This window comes from Manacus vitellinus, unplaced genomic scaffold, assembly GCF_001715985.3.
Source record: "Manacus vitellinus isolate BGI_N305 unplaced genomic scaffold, ASM171598v3 scaffold_11_pilon, whole genome shotgun sequence".
Taxonomy (NCBI): Eukaryota; Metazoa; Chordata; class Aves; order Passeriformes; family Pipridae; genus Manacus; species Manacus vitellinus.
The window spans coordinates 13,391,273-13,411,817 of record NW_021938895.1 but is presented as its reverse complement, the minus strand read 5'-3'; the positions used below and the strand labels follow the sequence as shown (position 1 = coordinate 13,411,817).

Genomic DNA, 20,545 nt, shown 5'->3' with positions numbered 1-20,545 from the left:
GTAATACAGTTCATTTTGAACATTGTTTGGGGTGACTTACACTCCCACATTTTTCTTCGTGCTGTACAGTACTTTATTGCCTTACTGAAAAGGCTATGAAGATACGTTCTTCCAGCATGGAATCAACTACAAGTTATATAGAAAATGAGCAACAATTTATTTGTCATCCTTTTGTAATCGTTTTGCAATGAACTTTTCATAATTGAGTATAATTGAGTACTAATCCTAGTGTTGTTTGAGCATTTCTGGTAAACTGGAATGTGTTGCATCTGCTTCTCTTTCAACTACTGTGGGTTACTCTTTCTCCACTTAAGAAATCTCTGGAGTGAGGAAGTCTTGAGTGGACAGGCTGTTTTATCCTCTGCCTATTTTACAGTAAGATTTTGTGGCCTTAAGACAGTTCCCTGAGGGTGAAGCATGAGAAGTGCACTTGGCTGTGCTGATGCTGAGGAGGCAGGGGCCAGTACCACATCAGGGGAAGGGGAAGGCCATTGGACGCTGCTCGTGACAGGGATGAACTGTGTCATTTCTTGGAAGATGTAAAGCGAGGAAAGGGAAGCAAATTGAATAGACTTTGGCAATGGTCCCAAACAGGTTGAGGAGGAGAATTAGCCACATTAATGATTCATGATTGCAAAGCTCATTCAGCTTGAAAAGTACTTTCTATAAGTGCTAAGTGCTGGCATTAAAAATGTATGCATTTTCATTTTAATCCACACTTGGCGTCTGCAAATGGAGAGGAAAGGGAAGAGCCAGCAGTGTCATTATAGCAGCACTAATACCTCACTACAGCTGAAATTACAGTTTGTCAAGGCACACAACCTAGGATCTGGGTCTTGCAGAACTGAGCCTGTGGTGATTGCTGCCCGTGGTTCTCTTTAACTGCTCCACCAGCTGCCTTGAAGAGCTTAAAGTGAAGGCTTGGAAACCTGCAAATCAAACATTTACTAAGTGAACAGTTGTCTGTATTAAGTCCCTATTGATGAAGAGAAAGACATAAACTATAGTCTGTCACATATGGATTTCTCTGCACAATTAAAAATCTTTAAGGTGTCAGTTTTCTGTCTCCTTTCTTTTTCAAAAAATAGACCTGTTTTCTCTACTGAGTGGGAGACACAGGGAAAGGGGACTCTAACAGAAATTATTCGTTGTGCTATCAAGGTGGTGGCATGTTGCTACCAGAAAAGCTGTGGACCAGAGCAGGAAAGACTGCTTGGGCAGGAAGTGAAGTTTTTGCTGCAGTCAAGCTGTGAGCTCTAAAACCTAGAATATTGTGTTAATACAGGTCTCTGAAAGGAGCTGAATAGACAAATCAAGAGGCAGAAGAGAAATAGGCTCAAAGTCTGGACCTTAAGAGCTACAAGCTGCATGCTTGAGAGTTAGGCTAAAAGGTGCTCATTGATGGTGTGGCTGGAAGGAAGAAACAATTTTGTGCTCTGATGTGCAGTTAGGCACGCCAGCCTTGGCAAGGTCAGTGCAACCCTTTGCCTTCCTAGGCTGGTGGTGAGTCAGCAGCTGCATACATTTTGCAAGTGTTTTGTGGAAATGGTAACTGAAGTCCCTGTTTTGCCAGTTTGCTGCAGAGTGTGTTCTTGCCTCCCACACAGCTGGATGCTGAGCTTGTTTCATATCTTCATTTCACTCTGCTGTTGGTCTAGCCTCTCTCTTTATTCAAACATCTGGTAACAGGGAGTTAGGGGACTCCTGTAGTTGATTTGCCACTGCCAGCTGAGCTCACAAGCAGGGTGAGAACACTGTGGGGTGACCCATCCTCTGGGAAGCAGACCCTGGTTTGCTCTTTCTGTGTAATGTTGGGCTGGTGGAAGTTGTAGAGAGGAGTCTCTGTCTCTATCATTCCCTTGCCTTCCCAGCAGACACCTATGCATTAGCTCTCACCTTCATGTGGGAAGGGTGGAGGTGGAAGGGGGTAGTTGCTTTTCAAGAATAACAAGGTTTGGTCTTAATTTGCCCTTGGTCAAAAATACCCTTTTTTCTTATCTGTTTTGTTGACTGCCGTGCTGTGTGCTGCTGTGTTAGAGGCTACATTTTCAGTTATGACTTAGGTAAAACACTGTGGTTGCTAGGGGAGAAAAGTATTAGTATTACCAATATTTATTATTCAGTCCCCATGGAAACTGTAGTTCTTTGCGGAGTCCTAATTCTCACATTTTTCCTTCTTATGGAAAAGATATCTCTTTAACCGTGAAGTTCAGATATTATTTTCTAGAACAATGAAGGCAAGATACACAACTCCCTTTGTGCTCTGATATGCTTGACAGATGTTTGTCTTTGAGTAGTTATTGGGAGTTACTGCTTACTAAGCTATGTTGTGGCTTCTAGTCACAAGGATTTTTGGAATGTCTAATTTTATCACGATGATGTTTTATTATTTTTTTCCCTTCCTCTTTGCTCCCTGTTCAATTTGTCCTTTTCCCCATTATTATTTTTTTAATTTGCAGCATATTTGGATTTGATGAACAGTTATTTGGTAAACAGTTGGACTCAGTGATCTTAGGGGTCTTTTCCAGCTTAAGTGATTCTATGATTTGATGGGGAATGAACTTTACTGTTTTCTGCTTAAAGGTATGACTGTGGCAAAAGCTGTAAAGCCCATGGCTGTAAAAGGGACACCGTAGTACCTGTTTTTGCAGAGTTTGAGTTCTTCCAATTTTCAGAGGAAAGCTGTTAAAATACTGAGTGATTTATTCACTGTCTTACAGTGCCTAAAACAGTATGTGGAACTGTTAATCAAAGAAGGTCTAGAAACAGCAATCAGCTGCCCTGATGCTGCCTGCCCAAAGCGAGGTCACCTGCAAGAAAATGAGGTAGGTACGCTGTTACTGCAAATGGAGTGTTTTCTTGTCTTTACAGGATATTTAAATGTGTCTTGCTCTTTATGTCACAGCTTCCATTGTTGACAAGACATTGTTTTAATAATTCATCAAAGGTCAAATATTTTATCTCTGTTTGTTTAAAATTAGTTAGATTATTGCTGCTCCTAATTGGAAATTTGTCTTTGTTTTACTTCCTTCAACAGATTGAGTGCATGGTTGCATCAGAAATCATGCAAAGATATAAGAAGCTACAGTTTGAAAGAGGTAACACATATAACACTACCCATTGAAGGCTGTGAGAATGGTATCATTCCAGAACAATCCTATAAATCAGAATCTGTCTCTGCATATGTTCACGCAGTAGCATTGTGCATTAATTGTTTGGTCATCACAAAAAAAGAAAAAATCAAAACCAAAACCCAAAAAGTAGTTGTTTCTGTTCTTGCCTGTGTGATTCCCAGAACTACAGCACTCTGGCAATAGACGAAGGAAAGAAAATTGCTATGTATTATACTGCTATATAACTAAGGGAGGGAGTGACTTCTATTTTGAGCTTTGCTGTTTAAGTTGACTACTACTACTGTAGGGGCTGGAGAGGTTGACTGACCTCTTTCACAGAGTCAACATTATCTCCTGGGATGGCATCTGGTGCCGAATTACCAAGCAGTTCTATGTGTAGTGTGTAATGATATAAGCATTAATAGGGTTCGTGTTAAGCTGACTGCATGCCTATCAGGATGTGGAATGGTGTGGTCATAGAGAACTTAAGGTTTTGCTGAGGGCAGGATCCAGCCTAGAAACCACTGAAGTAATTTAATTTTTTAGTTAGTTAGTTAGTTATATTGTCTTCAGTGGGCTTTGAAACGTGAAATGACTTACCTGTAAGAAACCTTCAAGAAAGAGATGAAACTCTATGAGAGTCTTATGCCATTGTTAATCATGTGGTCACATTAAGGCAGAGGCCAACTTGAAATAAGAATCCTAATGAGCAAGGCACTGTAAAAACACTTTCTAATGGGTTTTACCTCCATAGTATATGCTGTGCTTAATTTGAAGTACATCTGAAAAGAAAAAAATCTCATTCTCAGAACAAGTTTAGTTCAGTGAATGAAAGTGGGCAATTAATTGGGACTTGTGAGGCTCACTTTAGTTTGGTGTTTTTAGTTTGGAAAACAGGCCAGGTTTATGTCTAAGTGGGTAGCATAAATTAAAAGGCTCCTTTTGAAAACTTGTGTCTTCAAAAGCCCTGCCAGCCAACCTCAGCTGGAATGCACTGTTGTGGAAGGCCAGTCTTGTATCCGCCTTTGAATTTTGTTCTTTTATGTCCCTTTGCAGAAGTGCTTTTGGATCCATGCCGGACTTGGTGTCCATCCTCTACTTGCCAGGCAGTTTGCCAGCTCCAAGAATCAAGCCCACAGGACCCCCAGCTGGTCCAGTGCAAAGTGTGCGACATTGAGTTCTGCTCTGCTTGCAAATCTAATTGGCATCCAGGTCAAGGCTGTCAAGAGAACATGCCAATCTCTTTTCTTCCAGGAGAAACAAGGTAAAGTATTGCAAAAGATCAAGTATTTAGAAACTAAACACTCAATTATTGAACAAATCGGATTATGAATAGTAAAGAGGCATTTTCCTGATGTTTTGTTCTAAAGCTGTTTCCTTTTCTTAGTCGTTCCTGTTCTTTTAATGCCATATTCCAAAACTGAATAGCTCTTGGCAGCCTTGTTCTTTGCCACCATTCCCAGCAAAGCACAAAGGAGCTGCTTGGGCCATTGGCCTTTTGCCCCAGTGGGAAAATATGACATCCAGGCAGCTCATGAGCTTCCTTGAAAGAAGATCTTGTTACTGCTGCTCTCCTGGACAATGTGCGGGTCAGTAACATCATGCCAGACGGTGATTTTTAGGATGCCCTATCAATCATCCTAACTGCTGCACATTTGGCCCATGATCTTAAGTTTTGTTTCAAGCAGTTTCCCATGGCATACTGCAGCCACTGAATAAGAAAGGCTGTTGTGCATGTGTTCCACTTCATGTTTGGACTTTTTCAAAGATTGTATCGCAGGTCAAGGCATCAATAAAGCCCTGCCCAGCCTTGGACTTAGTTACTCCTAACTTGTCTTCTTTCAAGGTTTACTGTAACAGATGACTAGCTAGGATGCTGTCATGACAAGTTCCTGATCAAATATACCAACTTTTGCACATGCTTTTGTGTGTGTTTGACAAGAACTGAAGCTTGCTAAATTTCATGGCAAGGTAAAAAATGTCATCTATTTTTGCTTAGTCTTTTTGTTGCTCTTAGTTAATTATTTCACGCTTTATTTTTCACTCCACTGAGTAAAAGTTGATTTTTTTCATTATTTTGGAGCATAATGGGCCAGTAGCAACTTGTGCTACAATGCATTTGGAGTTTCATATGCATTTTATGGATGCAAAGCAGTTTTCTGTAATACAGTTGTTCCTAGTGTAAGTAATTAGTGTGTGTTCTTTTATCCTACTGTTGGGTAAACCAATCAATCAAGTGTCAGGCCTGTTTTCCAGCAAACTGTTGATTCCCCATCAGTTATTCTTGTATCTCCACTGGCAGTTGCTGCAGGAATTGTCATTTCTTAAGGTACATTTTAGTTATTAGTGTGCATAAAACCTGCATACAGTAGAAAGCTCCCCAAGAGAAATAAATGTTCTTCCAGTGTTTCAACATTCCTGTGTGTTCTGCTCACTATATGAGGGGACACCTGTGGTTTTGCACAGTTGTGCAAGACGAGTCGATGCTAATCCTAACTCATGAACAGTGACTTGTTAGGACTGTGTCAACAGGGACAGAGATAACTCTGGAAGGATGACATGCCCCCAGAACCTTATGGTTCTTTATTTGGAGGGAAATTCCTAGGGAGGATCCTCAAGGAGGGCAGAGATAAGTAATCTCTCCCTGGTGCTCAATCCAAAGGAATATGGTCTGGTCTTATTGTGCAGTCAAGGGATTGTTCCCTTTTCTGAGAAAGAAGGGAGAAAAAAGGAAAATGACCTAGAGGTACAAAACATTTAGATGTGACCTAGCTGCTCATCTGCTACATTCCAGGAGAAAACAGTTTAATATCTATTAGTATAACTAGATAACAAAAACAGTTGGAAAATATGTGGTAAAGAAAATATCCTAACGTTTATGTAGACATTGTAGTCATTAAACATCTTTTCCAGAGATATGTTTCGAAAATAGTGTATAGCCAAAATATCTGAATAATAAAATTCAGTTTAATACTTGAATCTCTAGTAAGTTCTCTTTTTTTTTTTTTTTTAACAAAAAAGCAGGCTTACTTTTGTAGCACAGTTCTTAGACGGTCTTCTCTAAACTGACATGGCCACATATCTTACTGATTTCTCACTCTCTCCCACAGTTCAGTTTTTAAAATGGAAGATGACAACGCTCCAATCAAACGCTGTCCAAAGTGTAAAGTTTACATTGAAAGAGATGAAGGCTGTGCCCAAATGATGTGTAAGAATTGCAAACATGCCTTTTGCTGGTACTGTCTGGAATCTCTTGATGTGAGTATATGCCATGCACTCTGGCTCTCAGAAACCTAGAATTTCATTGCTTTACCATGTGGCTGTCTCTTTAGTGAATTAAATAATAGCTCACTAGCTTTTGGCCACAACCCACCAGAGCTGTTGCTGGAAATTTGATAGGATTTATATGCTCTGTTTTACTTGTCTGACCTGTGTGATTTGAGCATTTGCTCTGTGTGTGTGTCAGTAAATAATTATTAAAAAGTAAAATTTTATGAGAATAATCTGTTTACAATCTATATATGGCAACTAACATGGAGGAGGGGCATTGCTTTTTCTTCAGTATTTATTTTTCAGTGGTGCCCTTCTTGAAGGAGATAAAGGGATGAATGTAGCAATGCTATTAGTCTGAGGAAGTTTTAACAGATAAACTAGATTTGGTGTGTCAGTAACAGTCAGATTTGTTTACCATTCATTGTATTCTGTGAGACAAGAAATAGATCTGACATAGGAAAAAGAACACAATACTCTCCCAACACGAGGAATTTATCAGTCTATAAGCTGTTGCTGTCATTTGTTTATATTTTTTTAAATCAGCCTGTTATCATGCCCAAGGATCAGAGTATATACAACATCTGTTTCCATGTTATCAGTTTTACTTTACAGCATTGTTAACAATAGCAAAGGAAGTTAGGTTCCCGAAAGCTACTCTGACGACTCAAATCCTGTGGTTGTCCCATTTGAATACTTTAATAACAGTCCTCAAGTCACAGGCTTCTCACATGCTCAGATAAAAAGCAGCATTCCCTTGGTACTAAGCCTGTTGTCTTGGCTAGTTTGTGTGAGGATGGCAGGACTGATAGGACATAATATCTCAGAAGTCTGTATTGTCTTTCTTCTATTCTTCAACTAGTGAAAGGAATCAACTTCGGGAATTTTGCAGTACAAGTATTCGTTTTCCTTTGTTCTTTCTCTGTGTGTGTAAAATATATGCAATAGTCAGCTTATCTTCTTGGATCTTCTTGCTAAACTCCATGCTAGCATTTAAATATGCAGCTTGAGAGCCTTTGGGAGAAGAATTCACTATATATCTATAACTGTAAAAAAAGTGCTTTGGAAAGGTTAGACCTGGCCATATCTGCCTGCTTTTATCTTTCTATTCAATTCCCAGTTTTAGGTTCTTAGGATATGGTATTTTGTAACTTGAAGAATTTCTGTTTATTGCCTACCTTCTCATTTAATATTTTGTAGGATGATTTTCTCCTTATACATTATGACAAAGGACCTTGTCGAAACAAGCTGGGTCACTCCAGGGCATCTGTTATCTGGCACAGGACACAGGTAAAGCTCAGATCTTTAAAAACTCTGTATAGGTCTACTGCTGTCATAGTGTCTTTGTTTGCTTTACTCATTTTACACCTTAGGGTAAAATTCTGTGCTAAATGGTAACTGATTTTCATAGCAGATTTAAAGAGGGCAGTAGCCTGGAGAGGAACAATTAGTTCTTCAAGAGAGGACACTCCTTGACAAAAAGCCACTGAGAATGAGGAAAGGTACATTTGCAGAGCCACTTTAGTAGCAGCCCTGATATGTTCTCACTGAACCTGGAGGACAAACTAGGTTGCCACCATCCATATTATTGACAGGAAAGCTCTTCTTGCGAGGGATCTTTAGGTCCAGATCCAGAACTGGAAAAAGGAATTAGCCTGAATACAGTCCGTATCTTGCTATGGACTCCATTTGACTCATTTGTGTAGGTTGAATAGAAAGTAACCCTGAAAGCTTATCAGTAGTTTCAAATACAGGTTAAAATTGACAGGTGTAAAGAGTGTGGGAATAGCTCTTGTAGTCTAGATTCAGTGTGGCTGGACTCAGCAGGAATGCAGTATAAATGCTAATGTGTGATTTGGTCCAGTCTACTGCCTTTACAGTCACTTCAGAGATACAGGGACAGTGTATCTGAGTCATCTCTTCCTAAACTGTGTGCCTGTAAAAAGCTACCCTAACTTGAGATGAAGTACTTTTCTTGAAGTACGGATTTCTTTCCATTTGAGCATAAGCCCCAAGTCTATAGAATAACCCTCAAGTCTGGGCAAACAGCTAAACTGAAATAAAAGGGTTTTACCCCTCTCCTTTCACATGCACCACTGAGTGACTGAGCTATGGACTGGGTTTTGCTTGGCTTAGCCATTGGTATCTTAGGAAGTGTATGGGTACATTAAGCTTACTTGATACACCTGTAATATGAGGCAATTAATCTGATAGTTGGAATCTGTTCTAAGCCACCGCAGTTTGTGCAAATATGTTTAATACACGGTATGTTTGATCAAGTCATTGTTGAGAAAGGAAGTGATCATTCTCTAACAGTCAAGATATAATTCTGCTGAACCCACTAAAGCCAAATCAACACTGCAATTGTTTCCTTATGTTAAGTTTCTTTGACTAAGTTGTTTATTCTTAGATTTACCCAAAGTAAATTGAGGTCAGCCTTTGATTTGTTGTTTGTGGGTTTAAAAAAATATTGGTTTTGGCCGGAGGAAATGACTTGATGCTGAATAAGGCAGCAGTGTCTTCAGAAGGCGAACAACCAAGTAGAAAATAAATAAGTAATACTCAGCAGTCAGTTTTATTTAAAAATAAACAAATGAAAACCACACACGCACACCCCAAAAATCCCCCACAAAACCCCAACCAAACAAAAAGAAAACCAATACAACAAACAAAAATGAAACTTGATGATTTTTTTTTGATGGCATATTGAGGCTGAAAGGAAGGTGTAAATAGATATTTAATTTTAATTACCAGTAGTCAGTCTGGTCCATTGAATTGCTTACTTCTAGCTTGGCTCTGTCTGACCACTGCACTCAGCCTGCACTGCAAAGAGCTAGAGAAGGGCATGCTGACTCCAAAAAGCAACACAGCAATAGTTGCAGCTCCTGTTTTTTTAAAGATGAGAATTTAGCTTTGGTTTATATCTTTGAGAAATAATGCGAAGATTAGTAAATGGAAGTTGCAGCCAATTGTCAGCGCCACCAAAAAAAAAAAAAAAAAAGCATTATGAAACGTGCCTACCTCTGAAGCTGAAAAAGAAATTGCTCTTGGGAAGAAATAAAATTGTTAGGGCAATGAGGTTTGAGCTGCATATCCCTGGACAGCCAGAATCCAGGAGTGCCGGAGCCAGGGATGGTGAGCGCTGTCCCACAGCGCCATCTCCCGCAGGCACCTGGCCCTCTCACCCTGCCAGAATTCCCGGAGTGGAGTGATGGCAAAACGATGTGCAAGGTAATCAAAATGCGAAATTTCCCGTGGCCAGCAAAAGTGCTAGTGGATTGTCCCATCTATACCATGGCCAATTAAATATTTGCCAGCTAATTGGAATGGCATATCTAACACTGACTTAGAAGAATTCTTAATGAATGCTGCACTCTTAATTTCATTTTGCCTTCTGTTGTGAGGTTTTGCTATGAAATTAGCATTCCACTCTTGCCTTCATTATTCAAAATTATTCACAGGCACTCTTATGTGAATAAATCTAAATTATTTTCTCAAATAATTTGTGGGCATATTGTTGCAGCATCACTCTTTACAGCTACCTATGGCAAATGGGGAACTTTCTCAGGCAATGAACCTCAACTTGAATGTTTTTCTAAATAATTTTCCAAATTTCAACTTTGTAGAAGTTATTAGTTTGGCACACTGACAGGATGGATAAGTCTGTGGTCCTCTGAAGCAGCAGGATGAGCTTAGGTCTGACTGCAGAAAGCCATTGCATATGCTAAGTCCTCCTATAATCTGTGGTGTTTTTAATCTGTGACTGAAATTCCTAAACTTTTGAGTGGTCATTTGCTTCATTAGTTGTTTGAGGTATAGGAAAACTCAAAAAGGCAAATAGCCATCTGCACACGTTTTGTGATGGAACCGAGTTGTGTGTAGTGGTTCTGACTGGAACCATGAAACATGAATATTCTGCATTCCCTCGCATTTACTGGTCGCAGGAGCTGACTGCAGTGTACACCTGGAGCGAGTCCTGGCTCTGGTAAGGTCAATGGCGTTTGCTGAGGTCTTTTTGACAGACACTGATGATACACTGGTGTCAGCAGGCACAGAATCTAGGCAATGCTATCCCTGACGCAATGTTATCCCTTTTTCTTGCAGGTGGTAGGAATTTTTGCAGGATTTGGTCTTCTACTTTTGGTGGCCTCCCCTTTCCTTCTACTTGCTACACCATTTGTTCTGTGCTGCAAGTGCAAATGTAATAAAGGAGATGATGACCCTCTACCTACCTAGTCTGGGAAAAGATTGGACTCATCACGACACGTGTTTTTATTTTATTGTGCTGTTATGTTTCTCTCTTGCACTTACATTGCTGTAGCCTTACTTGCCCCATTCTGCTTTTCATTGACACACAGTCTTGGTTCCAGGAACTGTTGTTACCACTGTTATATAGATCACTTGATAATAGACAAGGAGGGTAACAGAAGGCAAGTTTGGTGCTAAAGGGAGACCACGGACCTGGGTAGCTACCTGAAATCAAGAGGTGATACTGCTAAAAATAATGCAAAAAGTTGGTGCTGCCCTGCTAGTGGACTGGGAACTGTACTGAACAACATCAGCAAAACAAGCTGAAAAAGCAGACAAGTATAAACTTCTGCATATCTGTTCGCTTCCAGATTTGGTGTCTTATTCCTGTATATATTTAAGTTGCCTATCATTTATATCAGATAGTCAACTTAGTGTGACTTTATTATGTTTATTACACATTGTTTTTGTTAAAACCATCACAATGTCCTTTCTAGTACCTATTCTTCCAAGTATAATAAAATTAGTAAGGTGCATATAGGCCATCCTATGCCTTTCTTGAAATTTGGGGAGGGTTAGAGGGACAAAGTTCATCCTGCTGCCTTCTACAAATTTTGTCAAGTCTTATAAGAAATTTGTTTGATTAAAAGCTACATTTTAAAATTAATTGATGAGGCTGTAAGGTTGAGTAGTGACACAAACCTGCTATCTAATCAAGGTTCTTTTAAAAATTCATTGATGGTATTGATTACCACTGGACCACTGGTGTTTTTCTGAGTTGTTATTTTTTGCTGTTGTTTAGGGTTCTGCTACACTTATAGGGCTACATAACTTCTAATCCAGGTATCTTAATCTTTTTATAGACACATAGATATATATATATAATCCTATTTAAACCAAATGTGTAAATAGCTGTGCTATTGAAATATTTTGGAAGTTCAGGATATATTGCTTGTCTTTAGGGCAATTATTTAAAAATACAGGACTAACTTTAATATTTAGCAGACTCTTGGGTTATCAATGAATCTTCCCTTTTAAATATAAAGATACATCATGGTTATCCCTGTATAATTATCCCTGTAATAATAAAATGCCTGGCATATATGTGGAAGTTCTACTTTACATGTAAACTAGTTAGCCCATTTCAGAGTTAATATTGTATATGTGGTGTATTGTGTTAATAACAATACTGTAACAAAATAAGGTTTTATTTGAAAAATAATCACTTGATAGTTTTGCAGTATTCAGTGCTGTGTTTTCAGGGTAGTAAAGTGTGCTAGCCAACATGCTGCATCATTGTGGTTTCTCTTTAGAAATATTTTATTGAAAACCATTTTGCTTTGATTTTAAAGCCTACAAGAATTTGACTGATAACTTCTTGCCATGAAATATGAAGCACCTGAAACAATGTGTATATCTATAGTATTGAAGGAAAACATTCTTTCAACAGGCTTGTGGACTGTCGTCTGACTGCATTTTTGTCATCATCATTTAGTTCTGTGCATCAGCAATGTACTGAGGTGAATGGATATCTTGAAGCCAGAATAACTTTACACTGAAAATGTCTTAAGACCCTTAAATGCAACTACTGTCTGCTGTCACAGACTGGGAATGTGTTTTCTTAGCTCAAGCGTAAAAAATTACTCTTTAGCTTTTGTTTTACAGTCTATCTGTTAATAAAAATACTGTAGGGTGCAGTTTTGAAAAGGGCCACTGTCTTTTTATAAAACTATTCTCCTCCCCCATCTTCCAGGTTTAATGCTATTTAAATTCAAACTGTGTCTAACCACAGATTTTACCTCTAGGAGCTGGAGGGTATCTGTAGTTCACTTATTTGGCTTGATTTTAATGAGTTCAGCCACTAAAATGTGAAGAAAAAGGATAGCTGGTTTCCAGCAAATATGAACTCCTTGTGATATCTTCAGATTGTTTATGGCAATGCGCAGTTAAGATCTTTTGTTACCTGAGTATTTTTAGTAGTCTAGAATTTATTAAAAATTGCTTTGTTCTTAAAAAATATCTGTAATGAAGACTGGGTAGTGCATTTGATCACTGTTTGCCAGCCCCTAAGCGTGTCTGAATCACTGCTGAGTTCAGCAGGCAGTGAAGTGCTTATCTCCCTCTGGCTCTGACATCAGCTCAGTCCATCTCCCAGAGGTGTCCCAAGCCAAGCACCTGGGTTGTCCTGAGTCATAGCTTCACTGTGCAGAAAACCTTCTGTGAAGGATTCTGAGAAGGACAGCTTCCAGCAGGTAAGCTTGAACTGTGGCCTTTCCTGCATGGCCCTGTAATTCTGTTTAACTGGAGAAGAGGAAAAACCTGGACAACAGGATGTAAAGACTTCATGTGTTATTAATTTTCTAATTGGTGGCACTAAGAGATTCTGCTGTATTGTGGCTGTGACTCTGATGACCACATATGTGTACTACTGGGGTCATAGTAAACAGTAGAGGTTCAGTGCCCTGTGAACAGTATTAGAGTGTCCTGGTATGATACGGTTTGTTTTCTCTATGCCTTTCTTAGCCTTTATGTGTCAATACAGCAAAACTTGTTTCCCAGAGTATTGTGTGGCCAGTTAATAATCAATGTCAAAATTAATGCATTTCCAAATTTAAAACAAAAAGGAAAGAAAAATGTCCTTTCCAAATACAGATTTTTTTAAATAATAATTTATAATTGATGCTCACAGGTAACATTATATATAATGGGAAAACTATGTTAGTATATCTCTGATCTCAACCCACTTGAATTGCTACTGGAGGTTTTTATGACGCAACTCTTATTTCACATCCTGGCTGTTGGGATAGACTATATGCCTACATATATTTAACAAATACCTAGTCTTTTCAGGTTTGCTAAATGTCATTCCATCTGTATGGGATTTTTTTTGTTTGTTGTCATTATTTTATTTTTTGTAATGCTGATTATTTGGTTTCAAAGTAGCAACTTTTGGTGGTAAGGTATTATATACAGAGTGTTTTAATGTTACAGCTTATGTTGATACTGTGACATTAAATACCCTGAAATTGAATTGTAAATACATTATTTTAAACTCTGACATTTAAATGCCCTGCCATGGAAAAGTTAATGTTTCTTTCTGCTGCTTTTCAAATGAAATTACAACAGCTATGGCTTTTTAGATTTTTCACCAGAAAAATAGGTATCACAATATGATTTCTGTTGCATTTTTATGGTTATGCTATCATTTAGGGTTTTGCGTTCACACAGAATCACAGAATATTCTGAGGTGGAAGGGACTCACAACAATCATCGAGTCCAACTCTTAAGTGAATGACCCATTCTTAAATACTGTTTTTAATGGAGTTTGTGACAGTACTTCATTTGCATGTTCTGGATGAAGTGGTATCATGTCTAGCGAGTGCTGAGTCCCAACTCCAGAGGCTGTGGATGTCCTTAGGCTTGCCATTCATTAGTTGGGCTGAAGTCAGTCCTGAGAGAGAGAGCAGGAGCACAGCCCACATTAACTTCAATGATGATAGCTTTGGGTTTTCCCCCACATTGGACAAGTCACTTATCTCCTTTTATCTCAATTTAACTGTCCTTTTAATGGATGAACCAATGTTTGCCTACTTCATAAGAGGGCTGTGAGGGCAAATTAATTGGGTTTGAAGCTCTTCAAGAGTTTGTGATGAACGTTATTTATAAAAGCTTACTATTGTTTTATGTTATTATTTCAGTTTTATTCATGTTGGCAGTCATCCTGAAGTCTCCTCCTACTGACTTTAGCATGTCAAGAGTTTGGGATGCTTTCCCTCACATACCAAATAGCATGATCTTTCCTCAAATACTCTGGTTTATGAATTAGGCAAAATCCCAAATAACAGCTGACTGGATCAAATCTCAGCTTACATTTGATCTCCTGACAAAAGTAGTGAAAAGCCCTCATTTGTTGGAGGTGACGGGATAAAACATTCATAGGTCAGAAAAGTATGAAGTGCTTTTTTTTTTTTTAAATATTATGGCCAGGAAGATAAAAATTAAGTTCTGTGCATTTCATCTGTAGACCTTTTACTGTATAAGAATAAATGTATTTAATGCAGGCCATTATCCCAGTGAGGTGCAGCATGCATAAAGCTTTGTGCAGGTTTGCTTTTTCAAAAACCAAAGTTTGTACATTTCACATACATAATCTGAAAGCCTGAGGAAAACAAGTAGAATACGGTTGTTAATAAGTGATATTAAGGACATAAAAAAAGCCTGTATCAGCGCTTAATTGCTAATGCACTTATACTAAGTAAGGCATGCTGTTTGTGTTTAGAGCCCTGTGGTCTTCATTATTGCTTTGATTTGTGTATCTCTTATAAGAATTTCAGGAACATTAGGTACAGGTACGTGGTCCATAACTGAACCTTTCTTGATCATTTTATCATGATGTATTTTAAACTTGTATAGGGATAAGCATGAAGGAGTCATGCATATGTATAAATAATGTATTTGATGAGTGTAAAAATAGTTCTGTTGATGTATTTGAAATGTAAGTACATTTTGTGCCACTAACACTGTGATGTATAAAAGAGCTGTTGAATGCCTTTTAATGTGGTGTTTTGTACTTTGAATCATACTGAAGAGTTTAATTTGTAATTTCAATAGATATTTTAAATGAGTGTGTCTCCTGTGATTCTTCATAGTGACTTTCCAGCTCTGTACGTCTGCTAAAGAAAAGCACTTTTATAGGATTCTCTGGGCTTCTCTGCCTCTCAGTCTTTCAGAGCAAACACAGCCTGGAGACCTCCTGCGGCACTTCTGGGCATGACTGTGATTTCTGACTCACCGTCTTCCAGTTTAGGTAAAAGAGGGAATCTGCGTATCTCTAGAGCTAATTTTACCCACAGCTGGGTCTTTGGTCCAGCTCCTGTTGCAGTCCACTGATGGACGCTCTAGGCAGGTGAATGGGCTACCCCAAGGATCACTCTGAGGAGTGTGTATATTCTTGCACCACAGGTTTAGATCTGGTGGAGGTGGCTGTGAAGAGCTTGTATTCCCCTCAGTTTGGTCATGCAGAAGTGAAACTGTTAAAGGCAAAGCTCAATCTCCTGAACAACAGAGCATAGTTAACTCTGACAGTGGTAATGGGCTCCAGTGTTCCTGACTCCACCAACAGGCACTTTGTATTTTGCCTAAATTGCAATTGAGGATGCAGACTTCCCTTCAGTCCCCATAGTTTCTTTTTCGCTTTTTGCCTTTGTTTTGCTCACAATTTGTTTCCCCATGAAAAAGCACAAGCACAATTTCTTCAAGAAAATGCAGTGCATAAATAATATGCATCTACATGCTTTATACTTGACAATTTTAGAGAAATCAAGGTCACGTAATAGCTGCTACTCGGTCATTCCTTCTTTCGTTTTCATGGAGCATAATGATCTTTCTCCATAAGGGTAGGATCAATTTAGATATTTTGTTCAATTAATTGGGCAGAAAATAGTCTATAAAAGCTACGAGGGGTTTTGACATATTCTAGGAGCAGGTATTGGTAACAAAGTGATCTTTCTGCTTGCTTCTGTGACTCCACCAATCTGTTGCTTCCAATTAGACCATGTTTTGCATTGTAGTTTTCTCTTAAAGAGTGGGATTATTTCTTAGTCACATGCAGTAATCATATAGTTTAGTAACATTTAGCTCCTGGGCACTTTCTCAGTCTCTCTGCCAGGTTCAACTTACCTTGATGTAGAAAGATTTTCTCACCCATGCCTTCAGCTATGTGACTGGGTTTCTGCACAACTGTCTGTCGTCCAAAAATCAAGCACTGGAGAAACTCTTAAGTAACAGTTGATTGTCTAAAATTAGAACATTTAAGTTGAATTCTTAAGTGGCAAGCTTATAGCCCATGGATGTTCTAGTAAATAGTGTCCAGGATCATTCAGTTGCTGGATGTGACCCACATCCGTAGTAATAAGTTCTGCTAGGAGTGGCCCAAGGCCCAGAATAACTCCTGAAGTGTACCTGGGTGTTGAATGAGAGAGTTCAGGTCAAAATCATGGCAGTAACTGTCCCGTAAAATCAGAAAGATTTAAGCAATAGAATTGCACAGCGCAAAAACTTTGTGATAGTTCTAGCATTCTGCTAGTCACAGTGGTACTAATGGAGATGTGACTGTAGAAATTGTATTGTGTCAGGTCATCATGACTAGGCTTCACGAACGGAGATTTGGGAGGGGCTCTACCCACATTTGTATTGTGTACTCACGCATGTATGGGGTAGTGCTAGGAATTGACACTATCAACCTACAAGCACAATGCATCCACATCTACAAAGCACCTTTCTTCTTTTTTTTTTTTTAATTGGAGATCAACTAGGAAGTTTCTGATAAGAGATTTTTGTGCTGTTTTGTGCTAACTTGCCTGTTAGCCCTGCATCTATACCAAGAGTTATTTTATGCGGGATATAGTGAAACTGATGAAAACTTTTGTTGATTTTGATAATTATAGGTAAGGCTGTTTTATACAAGGAAGCCTTTGCTATTCAGATTCTGCACTCTGGAAATTACGATTCAGCCTAGTATCTGACACCATTTGAGTATGAGATTTGTCTTGGCATTCATGTGTCTGGCTTTAACTTATGGTAGTCAGTGCAAAGACACATCTCCTGAGAGATTTCGCTTTGTGTCCTATGGTTCTTACTAAAGTAGTTGTATAAACAAACTTTAGCCTCTCAAGCTACTACTTAGGTGTGGGTTTTCCCACACACGGTTTGACAGAGGAAGTCTAGACAACTATCTTTGTCCAGGCATATAACTTTTACATGGCTAAAACTGAGGGAAGCAGTCACAGAGTGCCTTATGGCGAGGACTGCTTTCAGATACCAGGGCAGAACTTGGTGGTGCAAATTAGAACCAGGTTACTCTGCTCCCATATGGTGTTTCCAGATGAGAATATATGTGTAGTGACTGTAACTTAACACATGTGGCACATATACAAAATGTTTAGAAGCTGTGTATCATGCAAACCAACTCAGACATGCAAGCAATGGAAGTGCACTTAAAAGACTGTAGAGTCCAGTTCTTTTGTGATGTGTGTCAGGAGAGAACATTGTCAAGTTGTATGTGATAACTGGGAATTTAGTCCAGTATTCCTTGTTCTTTTGGTTTTTAAAGCCAAAAATGAAATTAACACTATAGTCAGTATATAAATGCTAAACTTGAACCTAGATCCCAATGAAGAGGGCTCCTGGGAATAAATTCTAGGTGTCCTCACTCAGTGCAATTTTCTAAAATCTGGATCTATGTATGTGTCTAGCTGATATGTACTTTATGTGCAACATCTCCTTAAATGTCAAATGTGACTTCTAGTCAGTATACTTATTATATATATGATTACAGGAAGAAGAAGTTCTCTGTGTAATTTTTTAGAGCAAGAAATCTGATCCTGGTGCAATGCAGATTGCCCATATTAAATAGACTGGTGAAGGTTCTGCGATATTTTTTGTAGTTTTCGTGGAAGAAAGTGTATTAGGAATAGAATTAAATCACTTCCTTCTTCCAAACACTGCCTTTTTTCACCAAGTAGCTGGAAGAGTAAAGCCAACTGCCTGTAAACTTGGGTGAGGCAGACTCCATCCATCTTTCCTGTGAATTGGATGCTGAGAGCCCATTAAAACAGATTAACCTTTCCGTTATGTTTTAGTGAGTTTGGATTTTCATTTTAGGTGAGCAGAGAGCTCGTCTTGCTGTGTAAGAGAGCACCTGCGACAGAACTGTGTTTTTCTGACAGGATTTTCTCTGCCAGTGAGCTTCTTCAATTGTCATAATCTTTTTTGTGTGACACAATATGAGACTGATTTCAGTGTGGACTGTGAGAGAAAAAAGTTATATATCATTAATAATTTAGAAGGTTCTGTAGGCCTGACCTGCTCATACCAGTCTAAATTAAAGATGCAGGCTCAGCCATTCCTGAGATCTCACTGCCGTGTGTTATTCTTAAGAACAATTACAAACAATTTTTCCCCTATGCTCCCTCAAGATGGTGTTTTGGTGGGTGGAAGAAATGCTCGGGCTGCCTCAAAATCCTGAGGTCTTACTGTATTTTGAGAATACCACTGTCATTTTTGGGAAGAAATGCATGAGTTTATGTAAAATTGCATTTAAAACTGCCTCAGCAGATGAGCAGAGTGCAGTGTTTCTTTGTTTTCATGCCTTAGTAATTATTAGTGGACTCATTTTGTTGAAGTCTCATGTAATGAGGGGTACAGGTGGAGTGAGGGATTCCTGAGTTGGAATAGGGATAAACTTTTCCCACTGCCTTAGCATAGCCCCCCTGGAAGGGTGTTTCAGGCAGCCATGTGAGCGGTGCTGCCATGAGCCAGCAGGGAGCAGCCGCCGATCACCACGGCTCAGCACGGGTAGGCTTCCCAGAGAAATCCCTGTGAACCAGATTTCTACCTCGAGCTTGTAAAGTCTGTGTTTCAAAGCCTCCACAGAGCTAATTGTAAAGATACGGCTAAAAATAACAATGTTATGATGGGCCTGCACACTGCTGGGGCTGTTCTAGTCTCTGATATTAACATGTTATTGCTCCTGTTCTCTGAGAGCGTATAAACCTTTTCTGAAAAGGAAAAGCTGAAGTGTTTGAACTTTCAAAAGCTGATCTACAGATGTAAATGAGAGGTGCATACCAGAGGTCTCTTTCAAAATGCCACGTTCAAAGAGCACTGACTAATCACACTGGGAGAAGGGGGAACAGTAAAAATCAGTTACAGTAACTATTGACTAAACATTACATCTTCTCTATGTTTTATAATTGACGGATGTTGTAGCTGAGCCAAATTATTCTTCTCTCCCTTTCTACCCATGCCTGCTGTCGTATCTGTGTTCCTTAATACAGATGTTCAGCAGAAACAATGCAACTGTCCAAACAATAACTAACCATCCATTCAGCAGTCAACATGTTTGGCAGGGGAGACAAGCTGCAACAGAGGGTTGCTGTGAGTTCTTCTGCCTTTACCTCACTCTATTTATATATGTTCCAAAGTTAATGTGTCTTCCTTCCCCTGCCCAGCCCCCAAGTATATCTGAGTAAAGCAAAGTGAAAAGTTGGTTTCTTGTATTTTTTGTGGCCTAGAGGATCCTGCCAACACTAACAGAAGCTTGAACTTTAAAAAACAAATATATAATGCACAGTCCTGGCTGCCACCATCTCCCCGATAAACTTCCAGGGACTCCCAGGAAACTTCTAGTTCATGACAATTACAGCCTGTTAGGGATGTGTTTGGAGCATGTTTTGTGAGCTGGATCCATTTTTCCTTTTAAGAACCTTGAAATTTTCTTACATGAAATGATGCAATTAGAGGATTGGAGTAGCACAGTGTATCTTGCCAGACCATTAACGCTTTACTCCCACCATATCCCTGCATTTTGTTCAGCAGATTTTCCCAGCCTTCAACATCGTTCAGGGGTTACAGACTGAGAACCTTCACAATTCAGGATCTTCCAGCCTTTCAGTGTTCCTTGCAGCATTTCCTGGCTTCCCAGCAGCAGGGTAGTGTTTCTAAGTGCAGAGTATTGAAGAATGGCCCTTGGAAGATGCAAATCTAGAGGGGCCATCTCACTGCTTCCCACAATTTGAAGCAGAAAGCAGAGAGATCCAGAGCAGCAGAAGGCAGAGGCACTGAGAATAACACCCTTCTCGCTGTCACCTCTACCTATGCTGTGACTAAAATGTATGTTGGTGCTCAATGCCATTATCCTTACCAACAATTTTTATCCTTTCACTTATGATCTCAGGATGTGCTGCATTGCAGGTTCTGCAGTCAATTACTGACATTTCCTTACAACTAAGACTCAGGGAAGGCAGAGGGGGGTTGTTACTGAGTTAAAATGTGAGTGCCTTACATGAGAACTGACCCCCTGACTCAGCTTCTCCTTTGCCATAAAAATGAGGCCCAGATATTTTCTCTGCTGT

At 39.3% G+C, this 20,545-nt stretch overlaps 1 protein-coding gene across 6 annotated transcripts in view; it reads left to right on the top strand.

Moving 5' to 3' along the window:
• Nucleotides 1-15,255, top strand: part of RNF144A (ring finger protein 144A) — a 66,213-nt gene extending 50,958 nt beyond the window's left edge. For all 6 annotated transcript variants that reach the window (XM_018088852.2, XM_018088851.2, XM_018088853.2 and 3 more), the window contains 6 exons: nt 2,721-2,825; nt 3,038-3,098; nt 4,170-4,377; nt 6,224-6,371; nt 7,584-7,673; nt 10,488-15,255. In XM_018088852.2, the coding sequence (XP_017944341.1) occupies nt 2,721-2,825; nt 3,038-3,098; nt 4,170-4,377; nt 6,224-6,371; nt 7,584-7,673; nt 10,488-10,619 (744 nt within the window). In that variant the 3' untranslated portion in view covers nt 10,620-15,255. The remainder of the gene's footprint in view (nt 1-2,720; nt 2,826-3,037; nt 3,099-4,169; nt 4,378-6,223; nt 6,372-7,583; nt 7,674-10,487) is intronic.
• Nucleotides 15,256-20,545: the final 5,290 nt, after the last annotated feature.